Raw genomic sequence first — 15,797 nt, 5'->3', positions numbered from 1 at the left:
TGCGCCGGAGGTGCTTTCAATACAATCAGTAGACCTAGGCTAACTCATAGAAAGCAGAACAATGTAGATGTATGTTTCCAAATAATCTACGAAATAAATAAAAATGTTCATCTCAAATTGTCCGCCTGACCGAATGCAGCCCTCTATTCCAGTGTTCTGTCTCACCATAGACAGAAATGAGCACGGAGAGAGCAACATAATCCAGTCTGTCATTGATGTTACAGTTATTTGTGGTCTTTGTTTTTGTCTGAATGCGGAGTCAAATCAAAACAGTTCTTAGTTCTCAGCTGTCTGTCTCAGCTGAATTTCACCTTGCCCTTTCTGACACAACTTCCTGTGCTCTCTCTCCATTAAAGTGGATGATTTTGATGAGTCATCTATCTTGAATCAACATATCCCCTCCATCACCTGTTACTCTGTGTGCATGACCGGGTGGAATGGCAGACAGACAGCACCCTGGTGGATTTATACATAAATCAGATGCAAGGGTCAGAGAGGGCAATGGTGAAGTCTCAGAAGCGGGTGACGAGGTACAGACAGGTCTGCGACACCTGGAGTGCTCTGTGAAATTGAGCCAAGCTAATGGACTAGTGCCTGACAGGTAAAACTTCATTTGAAGAGGTGTACACAACTTCTGTAGAACATCTAAGCATGAGAATAGCATGCTATTCACCTGTTATTTGTTTGGGGTGGAGATGTGGTGGAGTTGTCTACACTGTATTCTGACTTAATTCCCTCAGAATTCCACACATTTTATACACTTCAGTGTCCTATTGGATCCAGACTTGGTGCATCGGTACCGCTGGCTGTGCAGTAGCAGAGAGAACAGTATGACTTGGGTGGCTGGAGTCTACAAACATTTTCTCAGCACCCCACCACTAAACCTCTTCCCTCGGCCACGTTCCTCTGACATCGCCTGGTATAGATGTCCTGGATGGCAGGGAGCGAGCTCGGCCCCAATTATCTACTGGGCCGTACGCACTAACCTCTGTAGCGCCTTGCAGTCGGATGCCAAGCAGTTGCCATACCAAGCGGTGATGCAGCCAGTTGTCATGACATTGCCCTCTTTGGGTATACCATCCCCCTCTCTCTCTCTCTCTCTCTCTCTCTCTCTCTCTCTCTCTCTCTCTCTCTCTCCCTCTCCCTCTCCCTCTCCCTCTCCCTCTCTCTCTCTCCCTCTCCTACACCCAGGCTGCTGTTAGGCAGGTCATACATTCCTGGAGGAGATTCTTCCTCATGGCCAGACAGTATAGAGAGAGAGCAAGTTTTCATAGAGAGAACAAAGGAATTTCTTCCACCTCACAGAACTTGAGAACTGAGCAATATTCATGTTCTGGAGAATGTATAAAAAGTCGGTGAAGTAGCCAGCTACGAACCGGTCCGTTTGGTACAATTTTGTGAAACTCATGAGAGACAATACAGCCACATTACCATAACCCTGTTTATACAAGAGTCTCTGTTGTGGGGCTTGCATCTAATTGTTGTATGGGATGAATGAGTAAAGATGAAACTATTTGTGAAATTATGTGATGTGATTTTAGACTGTTTAATGAAGGAAACTCCAATTCCCTTTGTGGAGTTTAACTAAGTCATGGGCCCGCCCAATGAGTGCAGACATTGATCTGGCGTCATGGGACCGCCCCTTTCTGCTCTTCCAAATATAAACCCCACCGTGGGAATTTATCTTCAGACCATGCTTCTCTCAATTACGAGAGGGCTAAGGTTTGAGCCCATTGCTGAATTCTTAACCATACCACGTGTTTAACTCTGAGACTATCTAACCTACAGAATAAGAACACTTATTTGATACTAATTAATAGTCTGAAGCTAGGAATTCGGCATCATTGAACGCGAAGACCGACAACCGCCGAAACATCTATTCTATAACAACATTGCTGAATGTTACTCTGAACTATCCATTCTAACCACGGCAGAGAGAGAGGGCAGACAAACTCTCCAACAGAAACAAACATTCAAACAGAGATCACGGCGACACACTGAAATATATATATACATTGATTGCAATTATTCCCGAATGAGTGAGTGTTCATGTGCAAAGGATTAGCGTTTCAATTGTTATAATTATCACTCTGTAGTGACTTTTATCTCAGTCGACCCCCACTTCCCTTTTGTCCACCAAGCCGCAATACCGGTTTATCCCACTAGGGAAACTCTGCTATCATTTCCTTGTAACTACATCTACTGTTTGTTTACGCATTTCTGTGATTATTTAGTTAGTAAATAAATGATTTAAGACAATTGATGTATGGATGACTCATAGTGAAAACTGGGTTCGTGGAGGTAACCAACAATTTACGATGTTTGGAATGAGACTAACGTGAGGTAAAGAATAATTGATTAATCAGAAGACAAATTAATCAGATTTTAAAATATCTGAAAGCTATATTAGGAAAATTATAACTTTGTAATCTGAATATTTTCCTTGGTGCCCCAACTTCCTAGTTAATTACAGTTACATGATTAAGTTAGTTTAATCACCTAATTATAATTACAGAGACTTTTTGATAAAAATAAGTCTTCAGTTTAATGATGCCAAAGACACGACACAGTCTAGAAGCTCTCAGTGGTGCAGCTATAGAACTTTCTGAGGATCATCTGGCAATGGCGAATCTTTTCAAATCAAATGTTGTTTATCACATGTGCCGAATACAAATAGTGTAGACCTTACCGTGAAAGGATTTACTTACAAGCCCTTAACCAACAATGCAGTTCAAGAAAAATAGCTATTATTTATTAAATTAACTAAAGTTAAATAATAAAATCAAATACAAAAGTAACACAAGAAAATTACATAACAATAACGAGGCTATATACAGGGGTTACCGGTACCAATGTGCGGCGGTACAGGTTAGTCGAGGTAATTTGTAAAGTGACTATGCATAGATAATAAACAACGAATAGCAGCAGTGTAAAAACAAAGAGGTGGTGTCAATGTAAATAGTATGGTTGGCCATTTGATTAATTGTTCAGCAGTCTTATGGCTTGGGGGTAGAAGCTGTTAAGGAGCCTTTTGGTCCTAGACTTGGTGCTTCGGTACCTTGTTGTTGTGCGGTAGCAGAGAGAACAGTCTATGACTTGGGTGACTGGAGTCTTTGACCTGGATGTCAGGAAGCTTGGCCCCAGGGATATACTGGGCCGTACACACTACCCTCTGTAGCGCCTTGCGATCAGATACCGAGCAGTTGCCACACCAGGCGGTGTTGCAACCAGTCAGGATGCTCTTGATGGTGCAGCTGTAGAACTTTTTGAGGATCTGGGGACCCATGCCAAAACTTTTCAGTCTGTTGTTGTGCCTATTTCACAACTGTCTTGGTGTGTCACGTTCGTGTGGATGTTCCTGAGGACCGCTAACAATAGTGGATGAAATTACTCTAACGTATTACAATTTGGCAAATCATTTAGGATGTAGCCAATTTGAATCAATATGGAACGTAGACCATTTGTAGCCATTTTAAACCTGGAGCCTGGCGCATGGTTCATGACGACTGGACTGTTGTCATCACAGTTCCATGATTAGTGAGGATAATTAGGGTTGGTTTATAGCACTACTGCTCAGCCCCTATTGTACACTTTTCTCACCTTCCAATATTTAATCGATTGAACAATTGCATTTGACAACTTTCAGGAGGAATCCAACCACTATTTAGTTATTCACCAATGTATTTTGTGCATTAGTCTGGAGAGAAAATTCAAATAAACTTTGAATGAAAAGGTACACCAAATTTGAAGGGATGGCTTTAGAAAATGTACAGGAACCCTATTGAATTAAAACTCTGTTGGCCAGCAAGTGAGAGGGTTTTCAGAGGTTGAATTAAATGTATTCAGTGCACGCAAAGAGAACTACGCTGAGAAGGAAAGGCATGCGTAAGAAAGGAGTACATTCCCTCTATCTGAATCGGACCCCTAGAGTGCCTTAGCTAGCATCTGTAAATGGCATTACAGAATGGACTATAATAGGCGAATGCACAGTAGTGCCTGTGTCAGGCTAGCTTTATGCGTTGAAGTATTGTACAGTGAGTCAGAACTTGTTTTGTTAACACACTGTACACTTCTCAGGCCTCTGTCTGTTTCCATGTCTGAGTGGCTCACCTCACCTGTGCCTTTGAAAATTGCTGAGAGATTCACTCTGGCTTTGTATTTATGTAACTCAGTAAATAATGTTGCATAATGAGCGCACATTCTTGTGCTACAGCTGTGAGAAGAACACGCACACATGCGTACACAGGGGAGCACCGGTCACTTCCTGATACGTCACCGTAGTCCTTTACACACCTGTTCTAGAACTATCCTTACCGCTGTCACACATTGGCACCACATCCATCACTCACTCCACCGCTCATTTGCCTGCCGCACCTGGCTTTAGTTCCCACGCCACCTTCCCACCCTCCTCCTGTTGAAGCCATAACATTATTAATTAGTGCAAGAACTCCCTCTAGAACTCCCTCTTTAGGACAGGTCTTTGGTCATGACCACTGGGGACAGTGTTGTTAACCGTACGAAGACATTAGCTGTCTAGCGACTGTACATTTTTATGCCCAACAACCTGTGCTGCACAATTCCTTGAGCTTCTCAAAACTGGCCACCTTTAGCTCCTTATTAAAAACAACCGTTCTTCTTAAAATTCACAGAACGTCTGTGACAACATAATCTTTCACATGGGCTCAATGAAACAAATCCTCACTGCCAGTGTCCCCAAACAAAAAGATAGCATAGAAACACAGAGCCCCTGCTTACTGCATCGGCACCGACCATTGGCACTTTGTTCTAAAAGCTGGAGCAGTCGACTGTGCTGAGCTCCCGTCGCTAACCTTCGCCAGGGGTTACCTCCGTGACATCCACTTTCAAAGAGAATCCACAGAGCGGTGCTGCTTCACAAAGAGCCATCTGCTAAAATGGCCTCCCCCATGCTGGGCTAACTCTGTGTGAACGCTGTCTAAAGGGCCCCTGCACTAAGCTGTGGGCATGCCCACTGTTGTAATGGGCAGCCATTATGGCCTGTTGTGATTGTGAGGGCCGGTTAATGTGATCAATTAGGCATCAGACCTCACAGATGATGCCAAAGGACAGACCCGCAGAGACTCTGGCAGTCTCTAATGGCTTCGCAATGACTGTGGAGAAATATTGCCCTGTAACTGTTGGTGCGCAGCTGATTAGGGGGTCCATGTTGCCATTTTGAAGGATTTAAATGGAATGAAGGAAAGCAATCACTATAGAATTCGCTTTGTCCGAGCCAGAATAGCCCTCAGGGCAGGAGCCTATTTACTGTTTCTGTAGTGTGAGGCAGCTTGATGTACAGGTACAGCCTGTGCATAGGACGCTAGTACTCTAACAGAATTGTATTTGCTGTATTATTTCTCATTGCATAAAAATGACCCATCACCGCAGTACAAGAAGATGGCTCGCAATTTCAACCAATCGCTGCACATTTACCTCATAATGGTAAAATCAAGCAAGCCACACGTCAACAAACGTTTTCTCTCGTCAACGCATTTTGGTGAGAAATTGGATAAAAATCATTGCATATTGCCATGCAAAATGTCAGAATTGCCGCAGCAAAATCAAGCATTTTTGCCCGCAAATATATATTTAAAAAATCGGCCAAATCCTGGAGGGACTGGCATTAAGAATAATATAAAACCAGTCTGCACACCACCAAGGTGAATTGGTTAATCTTGACTCTTGGTTGACAATGTTGGGGGATGGGTAATATATTGATGCTCGAGTGCCAAATCAGCACAAATGGACACGAAAAGGTCTAAGCCATCAGGTGCCCAGTTTAGGAAAAAGAGGAAAGAAGAAGAGGAGAAACGTACAAAAGATAAAGGTTTGCAGCTATGTCATCTCTTTATGAGTATAATATTATGCATGTAATATTAGTAGTATAACACTTATGTTTGTTAGCCTATGTTGCTAAGGCGACAATATTCTGTTTTCTGTCCAACTAGCTTACATAACATTGGATATAATTTAACACAGTTTCATCATGATAATGTGTGTAGCCTGCAGAAGAACGATTACAACCTAACTAGCACATTATTGATTTGGTTAACTTTCATTGAGGTGACATCATAAAGGTTTTCTGTGATTGTATTGACTAGGTCCTGAGCTCAGTAAGGGGAATTTCCAATGCTGTAGGCTAATTTAAAATATGTCTATATTATGCTGATATTTTTTATCTTTTGTGATATATTGAGCCTTACGGGGTGTCTTATGCCTAGAATTAGACAAGGATGTTGTATGGTTCATTTGGTTCCTATTCTGAAAGTTTGATCAATTGTGCATAATGACATGTATATTTAAATGTGCAACAAATTTATTTAGGGTGTCAGACTCATATACTGTATTTCAATGAAATATTTTGGAGCACCCTCTGGCACTGGCCAGGATGAGGAGGCATCTCTACCTCCTCAGCCACACAGGCCTCTTCAGAAATGATCTCAGAGCCTCAAGATGAGGAGCCATCCACCTTCTCAGCCACACAGGTGTCTTCACAAATGTTGTCTGAGACTGAGGATAAAGACCCATTTGCTTCCACTTCTCCCCAACAGGATTCTGCAGGATTCTTCAGGTGTGTGTGTGTGGGTACACGTACATCCCTGCATAACATAAACAAAATAAATTATTTCCCTTTGCCAAGTTTTAAGTTTCCATCTTGTAGGTAACAATGATGCTTTTATTATTACTGGGTGTGTATGTGGGATGTTCCACCACTATAATTTCTGTGAATAACGTGTGTAAACTAATGCCCATTGGAAATGCCTGTAGCAGCATCCCCACAAAATCCTGTCTACAGACCCTGCTGCTGAGGATGAACCACTGTCTACAGACCCTGCTGACCGAGGATGAACCACTGTCTACAGACCCTGCTGCTGAGGATGAACCACTGTCTACAGACCCTGCTGCTGAGGATGAACCACTGTCTACAGACCCTGTTGACCGAGGATGAACCACTGTCTACAGACCCTGCTGCTGAGGATGAACCACTGTCTACAGACCCTGCTGCTGAGGATGAACCACTGTCTACAGACGCTGCTGCTGAGGATGAACCACTGTCTACAGACCCTGCTGCTGAGGATGAACCACTGTCTACAGACCCTACTGACTGAGGATGAACCACTGTCTACAGACCCTACTGACTGAGGATGAACCACTGTCTACAGACCCTGCTGCTGAGGATGAACCGCTGTCTACAGACCCTGCTGACCGAGGATGAACCACTGTCTCCAGACCCTGCTGCTGAGGATGAACCACTGTCTACAGACCCTGCTGCTGAGGATGAACCACTGTCTACAGACCCTGCTGCTGAGGATGAACCACTGTCTACAGACCCTGCTGCTGAGGATGAACCACTGTCTACAGACCCTGCTGCTGAGGATGAACCACTGTCTACAGACGCTGCTGCTGAGGATGAACCACTGTTTACAGACCCTACTGACTGGCCTTCAGTTCTCACTGACAGAATTCGGACACAACTAGTTTGCAGAGGACCAAGTGAGGTACCACCTAACTTTGTTTTCCCAAGGAATGAGAGTGATAGAATAAGTTGCCACCACCAGTATTTCAGGAAGGCCTTGGTGAGTGTTGAAACAATCCCTAGAAGTTGGTTGGTGTATTCTGAAAGAAACAACAGCCTCTTCTGCTCCTGCTGCAAACTCTTTTCTTGGAAGAAAATATATTTGGAAACATGCAAGTTCTTTGCTGACTTCACACGACAGCAGTTCAGAACACCAAAACTGCATGAAAACATGGAAAGAACTGACAATGAGGATCAAAAAAGGGGAAACAATTGATAAGCACGAGATGGCACTTATGGAGGCTGAGAGGATGAGATGGAGAGAGGTCTTGACACATTTGACTGCTATTGTGCAGTCTCTGGCAATTAGAAATCTGGCACTAAGGGGACACACAGAAACACTGTACTCTCCATCAAATGGAAATATCCTCAAAGAGGTTGAACTGATGGCACAAGTTGATCCAGTCATGAAAGAGAACCTTAACCGTGTCCAAAAAGGGACTTCAAGTCACACCACCTTGGCCACCAAATACAGAATGAACTCATTGATTTGTTGAGCAGCATTTCAATAATGGTGAGTGACATCAAGCTGGCAAAATTCTTCTCTATCATTCTAGATTGCACCTCAGATGTCAGCCACACTGAACAGTTGTCCGTTGTGATTAGAATTGTGTCCCTGAAGGAGGAGCCCCAGATAAAGGAATGTTTTACGGGAGTTTTGGAGGCAGAGTCCACGGGCCAACATTTGGCATCCCTGATTCTCAAAAGATTAGCTAAAAATTCATTTTGAGGACTGCAGAGGACAGTCTTATGATAATGGGGCCAACGTGAAAGGCAAAAACAAAGGTGCCCAAGCCAGACTCCTGGAAATGAATCCAAGAGCTCTATTTGTGCCATGTGGAGCTCACACATTGAACCTGGTTGTGGCTGATGCTGCTAAAAGGTCTGTCGATGCCACAGGTTACTTTGTCATCTTACACAAACAGACACCTTGTTCCCAGCCTCCACACCGCGATGGGCCATCCTGAAAAAAAACACGTGGACATCACTTTGAAGATGTGGACTGAGACAAGGCGGGAGAGTAAAGTTTAGAGTGTTGAGCCACTGCGGTATCAGGCAGCAGCGGTGAGAGAGGCACTGATTGAGGTGAGGGATCAAACCAACGATCTTGTGATAAAGGCCCAGTCCTTGTCAGAGGAGGTGGGATTATACCGCTTCAGCATCTACAGTGGTGTGAGCCAGATCCAACATGTGAGCAAGCTGATGCCGTATGTGCATGTGGATGTTGCAGTCCGTCTTCTCAGAAAGACAGAGAGAGGTCTCAGCAACTACAGGTCAACAGGCTTTATGACTGCACAAACGTCAGCCAAGGATATTTGCAAGGGAATGAATGTAGAGGCCGTTCTACAACAAAAAAGTCTGCGGTCTACAGAGAGGCACATATCATACGAATCATTTGATGAGCCTTTGAATGATGGGGGTGACATTTTTCAAATTTGTTGTTGATGCTGCAACCTCAACCTGCAACCTTGGAAAATGTGGGAGAGAAGTTTGGAGTCCTGTCAACCTTCCAAAGTCTCTCAAATGAGGAGCTGACAGAACAGTGTGAGGCCCTTAGTATGACACTGAACTACAAAGAACACTCAGAATTGGATGGCAGAGAGCTTGCACAGGAATTGAAGAACTTCCTGACTTGCCAGATGGCAGTTGTGCAATTTAGTTTGTGTGTTTCAGGTTATCTTCTTAATACGTGTGTTATTATAGTTGTGTATTTGTGTGATATAGGATTTGTGCAATTTAGTTTTATTTGTGTTTTTTGTTAGCAATAGGGTAATAGTGTAATAATTTGATTCTCTTTTTTTATTTGTATTTATATACTACAATTGGTTTCTATTTGTCTTTGACATTTATTTGTGTATATATTTATTTATATCATTTTAAATGTTATGATTCATTTATTTGTGTTGTTCCAAATGTCTGAATAAAAGGTTTTGTCCTAGTTGTATCTGTGAAGCGTGTTGAATTCGGTGCTTTTAGATCCCGAAGGAAGCTCGCTAGGTCTGTTTTAGAGCTGTCTGTGCAGAGATACAAGTATATCTGTTTTCATATCCCACTGTTTTCACACAACTGTTTTATATAATACAGGGCCTTTAATGCAGTGTTTGTTCTTTCATAAAATGGCCCCTGGCTTTTGAGAGTAGCTAGATACACTGACCTAAAAAGATGAATTTGATGTGTGGATTTAATCATGTTTACTAAAGAAGAGCTGCTTCAAGTGTTTTGCACCTTGCCATTGGTGGTAGTAGATAAGTAGGCTAGAATAGCAGATGTAGTCACGATAACAGTAATGATTTACAGTGCCTTCAGAAAGTATTCACACCCCTTTACTTTTCCCACATTTTGTTGTGTTACAACCTGAATTTAAAATGTATTACATCTAGCCTTGTGTCCCAGATCTATACACAATACTCCATAATGTTAAAGTGGAATTTTGTTTGTAGTTTTTAAAAAATGACTAAATAAGGTCAGGAATGAAAATGTGCTTAACAAATCGCATATTAAGTTGCATGGACTCATTCCATATTCAATAATAGTGGTTAACATGATTTCTGAATGACTATCCCATCTCTGTACCCCACACATACAATTATCTGTAAGTTCCCTCAATTTGTTGAGTGTTGAATTTCAAGTAGAGATTCAACCACAAAGACCAGAGAGGGTTTTCAATGTCTCACAAAGAAGGGCACCGATTGGTAAATGTGTAAAATAATTTAAAAAAACAGATGCTGAATATCCCTTTGAGCATGGTGAATTTATTAATTAGTCATTACAAAGATACAGGCGTCCTTCCTAACTCAGTTGCCGGAGAGGAAGGAAACTGCTCAGGGATTTCACAATGAGGCCAAAGGGGATTTCAAAACGCATAGAGTTTAATGGTTGTGATATAAGAAAACTAAGGATGGATTAACAACATTGTAGTTTCTTCACAATACTAACCTAAATGACATAGTGAGAAAAAGTCTGTACATAATACAGATATTCCAAAACATCCATCCTGTTTGCAACAAGGCACTAAAGTAAAACTGCAAATATGTGACGAAGAAATACACTTTTCGTCCTGAATACAAAGCGTCATCTTTGGAGAAAACACATCGCTGAGTACCACTCTTAATATTTTCAACACGGTGGTGGCTGCATCATGTTATGGGTATGCTTGTCATCAGCAAGGACTAGGGTGTTTTTTGGGGGATTAAAAAGAAAAGTGTTGACACTTACTGTAGCTGATAAAAAGCCACTTCTCTGAAATGCACATATTTTAGCTGTGGTCTATACCCTTGTATGAATAAGACATTGAGGTCAATGGCACTCAGCAACACAGCAATGTAGCCCTCTTTACCCTGAATGGCTTTCAGCTTTATGACAGGCAAAGCACTTTGGAGACCTTCTCTTATCACTGCACATCTGAGAGCTGGTTCAAAGCATGTTGATTGAACATATTGACTCACTGTATTTCTCTCATTTGTGTGTTTGGCAGAAAATACTTTCCTGACAAATGGATATAATAGACTGTATAAACAAATGGATATAATTGGTTGTGTAAACATTTTTCACAGCATTTCAACTGTTCATCAATAAACTATGACTCTAGTACTGTGTCGTATTATGTATAGTATGTTCAGTTGCACACATTTGCTAACGCATGTTGTAGCTTGTAGGTCCTATCAAACAGATGGAAGACATAGGCTTACCTGTGCTAATTAGCTGTCTGTGTCTCCGAACACCTGTGTGTAAACGGAAGACGGAAACAACAAACGTGTTGTCGGCTGCAACTGTGTTAAAACCGTCGATATTTTGCATCTGTGAAGTTATTTTGATGTGATTGAGAATCGATTCACGTTCAGATGGATTATTTGTCTGTTTTGCCTGCCAGAGCCAATTCTCCTCTATAAACAGAACATGTAAGGTCCTTGGACTAGAAGGAGTAACGTGAGGCTCCTTTAGTCCATTCTTGGGCTAACCTCACCTGTGCCTGCTGATAAACCGGCCTCATTAGGCCACCCAGACTGATTTGTGGTTGAATAACATCCTGGTATTTCTCCATTGGCAGGGGCCATGTTTGTGTTCCCGACAGAAATGGCGGCTCCAGAAAGACCCCGCGGTGATGGAGTGACCTACGTCAATATTCCCATCAGCCCCACGTCCAAGAAACAGCTGAACTACATGGAGCTGGAGCATCAGGAGCAAACTGGGGTCAGGGGGACTGGTCAACACCTCCCAGGACAGAGTAAGGGCCCATGTTCTCAATAACAACCCGTTTTTTTGTAGGTAATTGGTGGTTGTGGCTCCAATGTCTTTGATCTTGCTACAAATGTTTCTATAGCCAATCGACATGATGTGCCTCTTGAAGTGCAATAGTGTACATGCAGGTACACTATATTCAAAAGTGATGTTGTGGTCAAAGAAAATATAAAGTGGTAAACATGATATTTCTTGTGTGAGCAGAGTACTCAAACGTGACCATTTTTATTTAAAGGTCCAATGCAGCCATTATTTTTAATCTCAATATCAATTTATAGGTACCTTATTGTGAATGGTAAAAAATAAACAAAAATTGCTTCTTAGCAAAGAGCAATTTCTCAAGCAAGAATTTTGCTACGACTGTCTGGGAGTTATTGGCAGAGAGATTTGGAACTCTCTTTCTTATTGGTCAATTAACAGCCCAGTGCAGTCAACAAATCAGATTTCCCTGTGTTTGATCTAATATTGTACAGCAGCTGATGAAACTAACACTGTAAAAGTGTGAATTTGATCAGTGTTATTTCCTGATAGTTGCTGGTTGAAAATACAATCGACACAGAACATCTAACTAGCGGGTTTGCATGGGTGGGAGTTTTGGATTTCCATGGTGATTTAGTTTAGTTGAAAGTTTTGTGGGGAAAAAGCGGAATTCCCTTACATTGGTGACTTTTTAAAAATCCAATCAGTTTTCCACGTTGTCATCGCATTGATTTTAAAAAATGTATGACGTGGAAAGTTTGATTCAACCACTTTTTGTCCAGTGTGTCCCCACTCAGAGTCCAAGTCAAATTCATGCTTGTACCCAGAAATGATTTGATATTGATATAAAAATGTCTGCATTGGGCCTTTAACTAATTTACTGCCCGAGATGTCAACAGGCAGGCTAAAACTCCATCCCCACCAAAACAGGCTGACATTCATTTCAAACAGCTCTTACACTGAAAGTGCATTATCATAATTTTCACAATTTCACAGTATTATTCCAACCTCATACTGTGGAAATATATATACATTTTTGACTGCACTGGGTCCTCCAGATTTCTTGTTTTTTGCTCACAACTAGAATGGCAAAGAGGGACAGAAGGGTGAGGAGCGACAGGGTAGCTTGCGACCACTAGCGTATTGATTCAAATCAGACTCAATAGACTCTTAGTAAATGATACTCCTTCAATTCGATTCCCGCTTAGTCAGAGATAAGAAAATAACCCTTCAACGCTCACGTTGATTGCTCCCCGTCTTGCCGAGCGACACTCAAGCTGCTGTCGTCAGGTGCGGGGATGCGATAGCGCGGTCTAATAACGTGGTTACTCTCCGGGAATATGAGGGACGCTCTTGCTCGCGGCGAGAAAGGTTCATTTCCAAGGTCATCTTGACGGTTTCTGTCATTTGGAGGAGTGTGCCAGTGTAGCCGAGATGGAAGGTCGTAGGGCGTTCAGAATACCGCAGTGAATTCACTTGCTCTAATGGGGTCATCTTCCCAGACTGTGTTGTGTGTTTGTTCATTTTTCCACTTCATGAAACTGCCGGGAGAAAGTATAACTGAAGCAATGGTACTTAATGCTTCCTCTGTAGTTCACAGACAGGAAGATATTGCTGTTCTCTCTCTCATTTGAATGATAATCGTACATAAGTGTGGTCACTGTGTTTTTGAATAAACCTCTCTACCATGTTTATTTTATTTTTATGCATGACACCCTGAAAGAAGGGTCAACGATACTCATTATTACTCATCTCATAGACTGCTTGTTTTTTTCCCTCTACAGGGAAAAGTTCCACTAAATATGCCCAGATTGACATCACTGCTACGGATGCCGCCCACAAAACGGGTACCCAGCATGCCCTGGGGCGAGAGGAGGGTCTTCGCACCCTGGAGCAGAGGAGGAGGGGAGTACCACAGTGACATCACACCTCCAATCTTGACCTCCACAGGGCCTCTCTGGCCCAGACCAGACTGTTGTATAAATCTCTAGAATTCACCAGAAACGTGGATTTCCTGGGGCACCTCCAGCTGCCATGATGTCAAACTCCTCCGAGATCTGCCACATTTGATTTCTCTAACATCAATTGTTGACGTCTTCGGACAGTACTGTCATTCTGCAATCACGAAAGCAACATGAAAACAAACTGTAATTAAAAAGACAAAAGCTGCTGCATGGATTTAAGGGATGTAAAGGGGACATTTCAATCCCTTGTGGAACCAGACATCTCATTAGAAGGCATCACTGTCACTGTCACAGCCCTGGGCAGACTTGGGAGGAGTGGGGGGCTGAAAGTGCCAGTCTTGGAACTGAGTCATTACCCAGGCACAAACCCCCGGAGGAGCAGTGGGTTTTTCACAGCCTCGTCTGTGCCACCCCTAATCTAATACAATACGGTTAGTACCTCGTTTGGGGGAGATGAGGAGGGAGTTGAAAAAAAGCATCACCGTCTAACTCCTCTCTGATTATCGTTTTACTAATTCTATAGTGTTTACTTGTATGAAAGCCTTGATTGAGGCCTTTTGAAAGAGACTAGTTTAGTTTAGCACAGGGCCAGATAGATAATGGATAATCAGTCTATATTTATCCTGTACAGTACATGCAGTCTTACTCATTCAGAATGTCGTAGCTACAGCGACGTTCAACAAACTTTTTGAGAACTTTATGAAGCTAATGCAACAAAGTGGGCATAGACGTTGCGGCGGTGTTTGTATACCAATGAGACCAACGCGATTAAGCCCTCATTATTGGGTTCTGGTGACTCAGCCCAGGCTTGTAATTGTTCCGCGTTGGCTAAATGAACTTTGGTTGGCTTGAGTGTGCCTAATTGCCCGCTGTTGACCACATCCGTAGCGTTCGTTTCTGGGCGCTCTCCATTTGTTTTTCAACTACACGGTTCACATGGCTTCGCTGAGGGACAGACAGACAGACAGACAGAGCTTCAGCAACATACACCCTATAAATAATTCATTGGATTTTTTTCAGCTTCGCAGAAAAGAAAAATGAAAAACAATATCCCGGAAATGTTTGTCAGAAGCGCCTGTGGCCCCCCATTATGCAAAAATATATCTTTTTTTTTTTAAATAGCTAGATAATTTAAGACAAGAGTTCCTATGTAAAAGTAACCTTATTGGAATAGAAATTTCTTCTTGTCTATATTCCCTACTGTGTGTTGAACGTATGCGTTTGTTTAGCTGATACATTAGACAGTCATTATTGTGATGTTAGTGCGGTTCTCATTATATTAGTACGTATATCACTTTTTCATATACGCAAATGTAACCTTGTCTAGAGAGAAATATACTTGTATTAAAACCAATATATATTTCTCCGGTATCTGTAAATACATTTCCCTGTTTCTGTTCTAGATGTCTTGGACTGCCGTACATCATATATTTGAAGATAATGTGTATGTACAGATCAATGTTAAGAGTTTTACATACGATGTCTGTATTTTTTCAGAAGCCTTTTATTTGAACATTTTATTTATAACAAATAACAACCATTGCTTTGACGTGTTGAGTTCATTTCTTTATGTATTGGTTCACCGATTGGACTATTTCTATCCTCATGTGGCTCATTGAACATAAAGCCAATGGTTACACTGCACTTACAACAACCTTTACAACCAAATGGTTGTTTGTTTTGGTTGGAGTAAAAGAGTCTAGTCCTGTTTGTCATAGGGACCGGATGTTGGAGCTGTCTTAAGGGCAGTAAGTAACAGGAGGCAACAGAATTCGGTGCAAAAAGTGTAAGGCAATCCAATGGATATTTACATAGGACTACAAAAAATATTTACAAAATAGGCAGATTCTCAAATACTGTCAAAACACTGATTTGAATGAAATAAAAACCTCAAAATCAGGCCTACTCTGCCAAAACAACTATAGCAGGTTGGGGTATACCAGGCCACCCCACATGAAAAAAATATTACAGTATACTATGGCATAAATACTATAGTATTCACTAGTGTTTTTGCAGACTTC

The 15,797-nt window shown here is 42.0% G+C and overlaps 1 protein-coding gene across 2 annotated transcripts in view; it reads left to right on the top strand.

Annotated features, from left to right (window-relative positions):
* Positions 1 to 15,159, top strand: part of LOC118368707 (protein Dok-7-like) — a 45,000-nt gene extending 29,841 nt beyond the window's left edge. For both annotated transcript variants that reach the window (XM_035753022.2, XM_035753019.2), the window contains 2 exons: positions 11,643 to 11,819; positions 13,597 to 15,159. In XM_035753022.2, coding sequence (XP_035608915.1) covers positions 11,643 to 11,819; positions 13,597 to 13,733 — 314 coding nt within the window. In that variant the 3' untranslated portion in view covers positions 13,734 to 15,159. The remainder of the gene's footprint in view (positions 1 to 11,642; positions 11,820 to 13,596) is intronic.
* Positions 15,160 to 15,797: the final 638 nt, after the last annotated feature.

Source organism: Oncorhynchus keta, chromosome 35 (genome assembly GCF_023373465.1).
Source record: "Oncorhynchus keta strain PuntledgeMale-10-30-2019 chromosome 35, Oket_V2, whole genome shotgun sequence".
Classification (NCBI taxonomy): Eukaryota; Metazoa; Chordata; class Actinopteri; order Salmoniformes; family Salmonidae; genus Oncorhynchus; species Oncorhynchus keta.
Note: the sequence above shows the minus strand (reverse complement) of the source record. Positions and strands in the feature narration are given on the sequence as shown.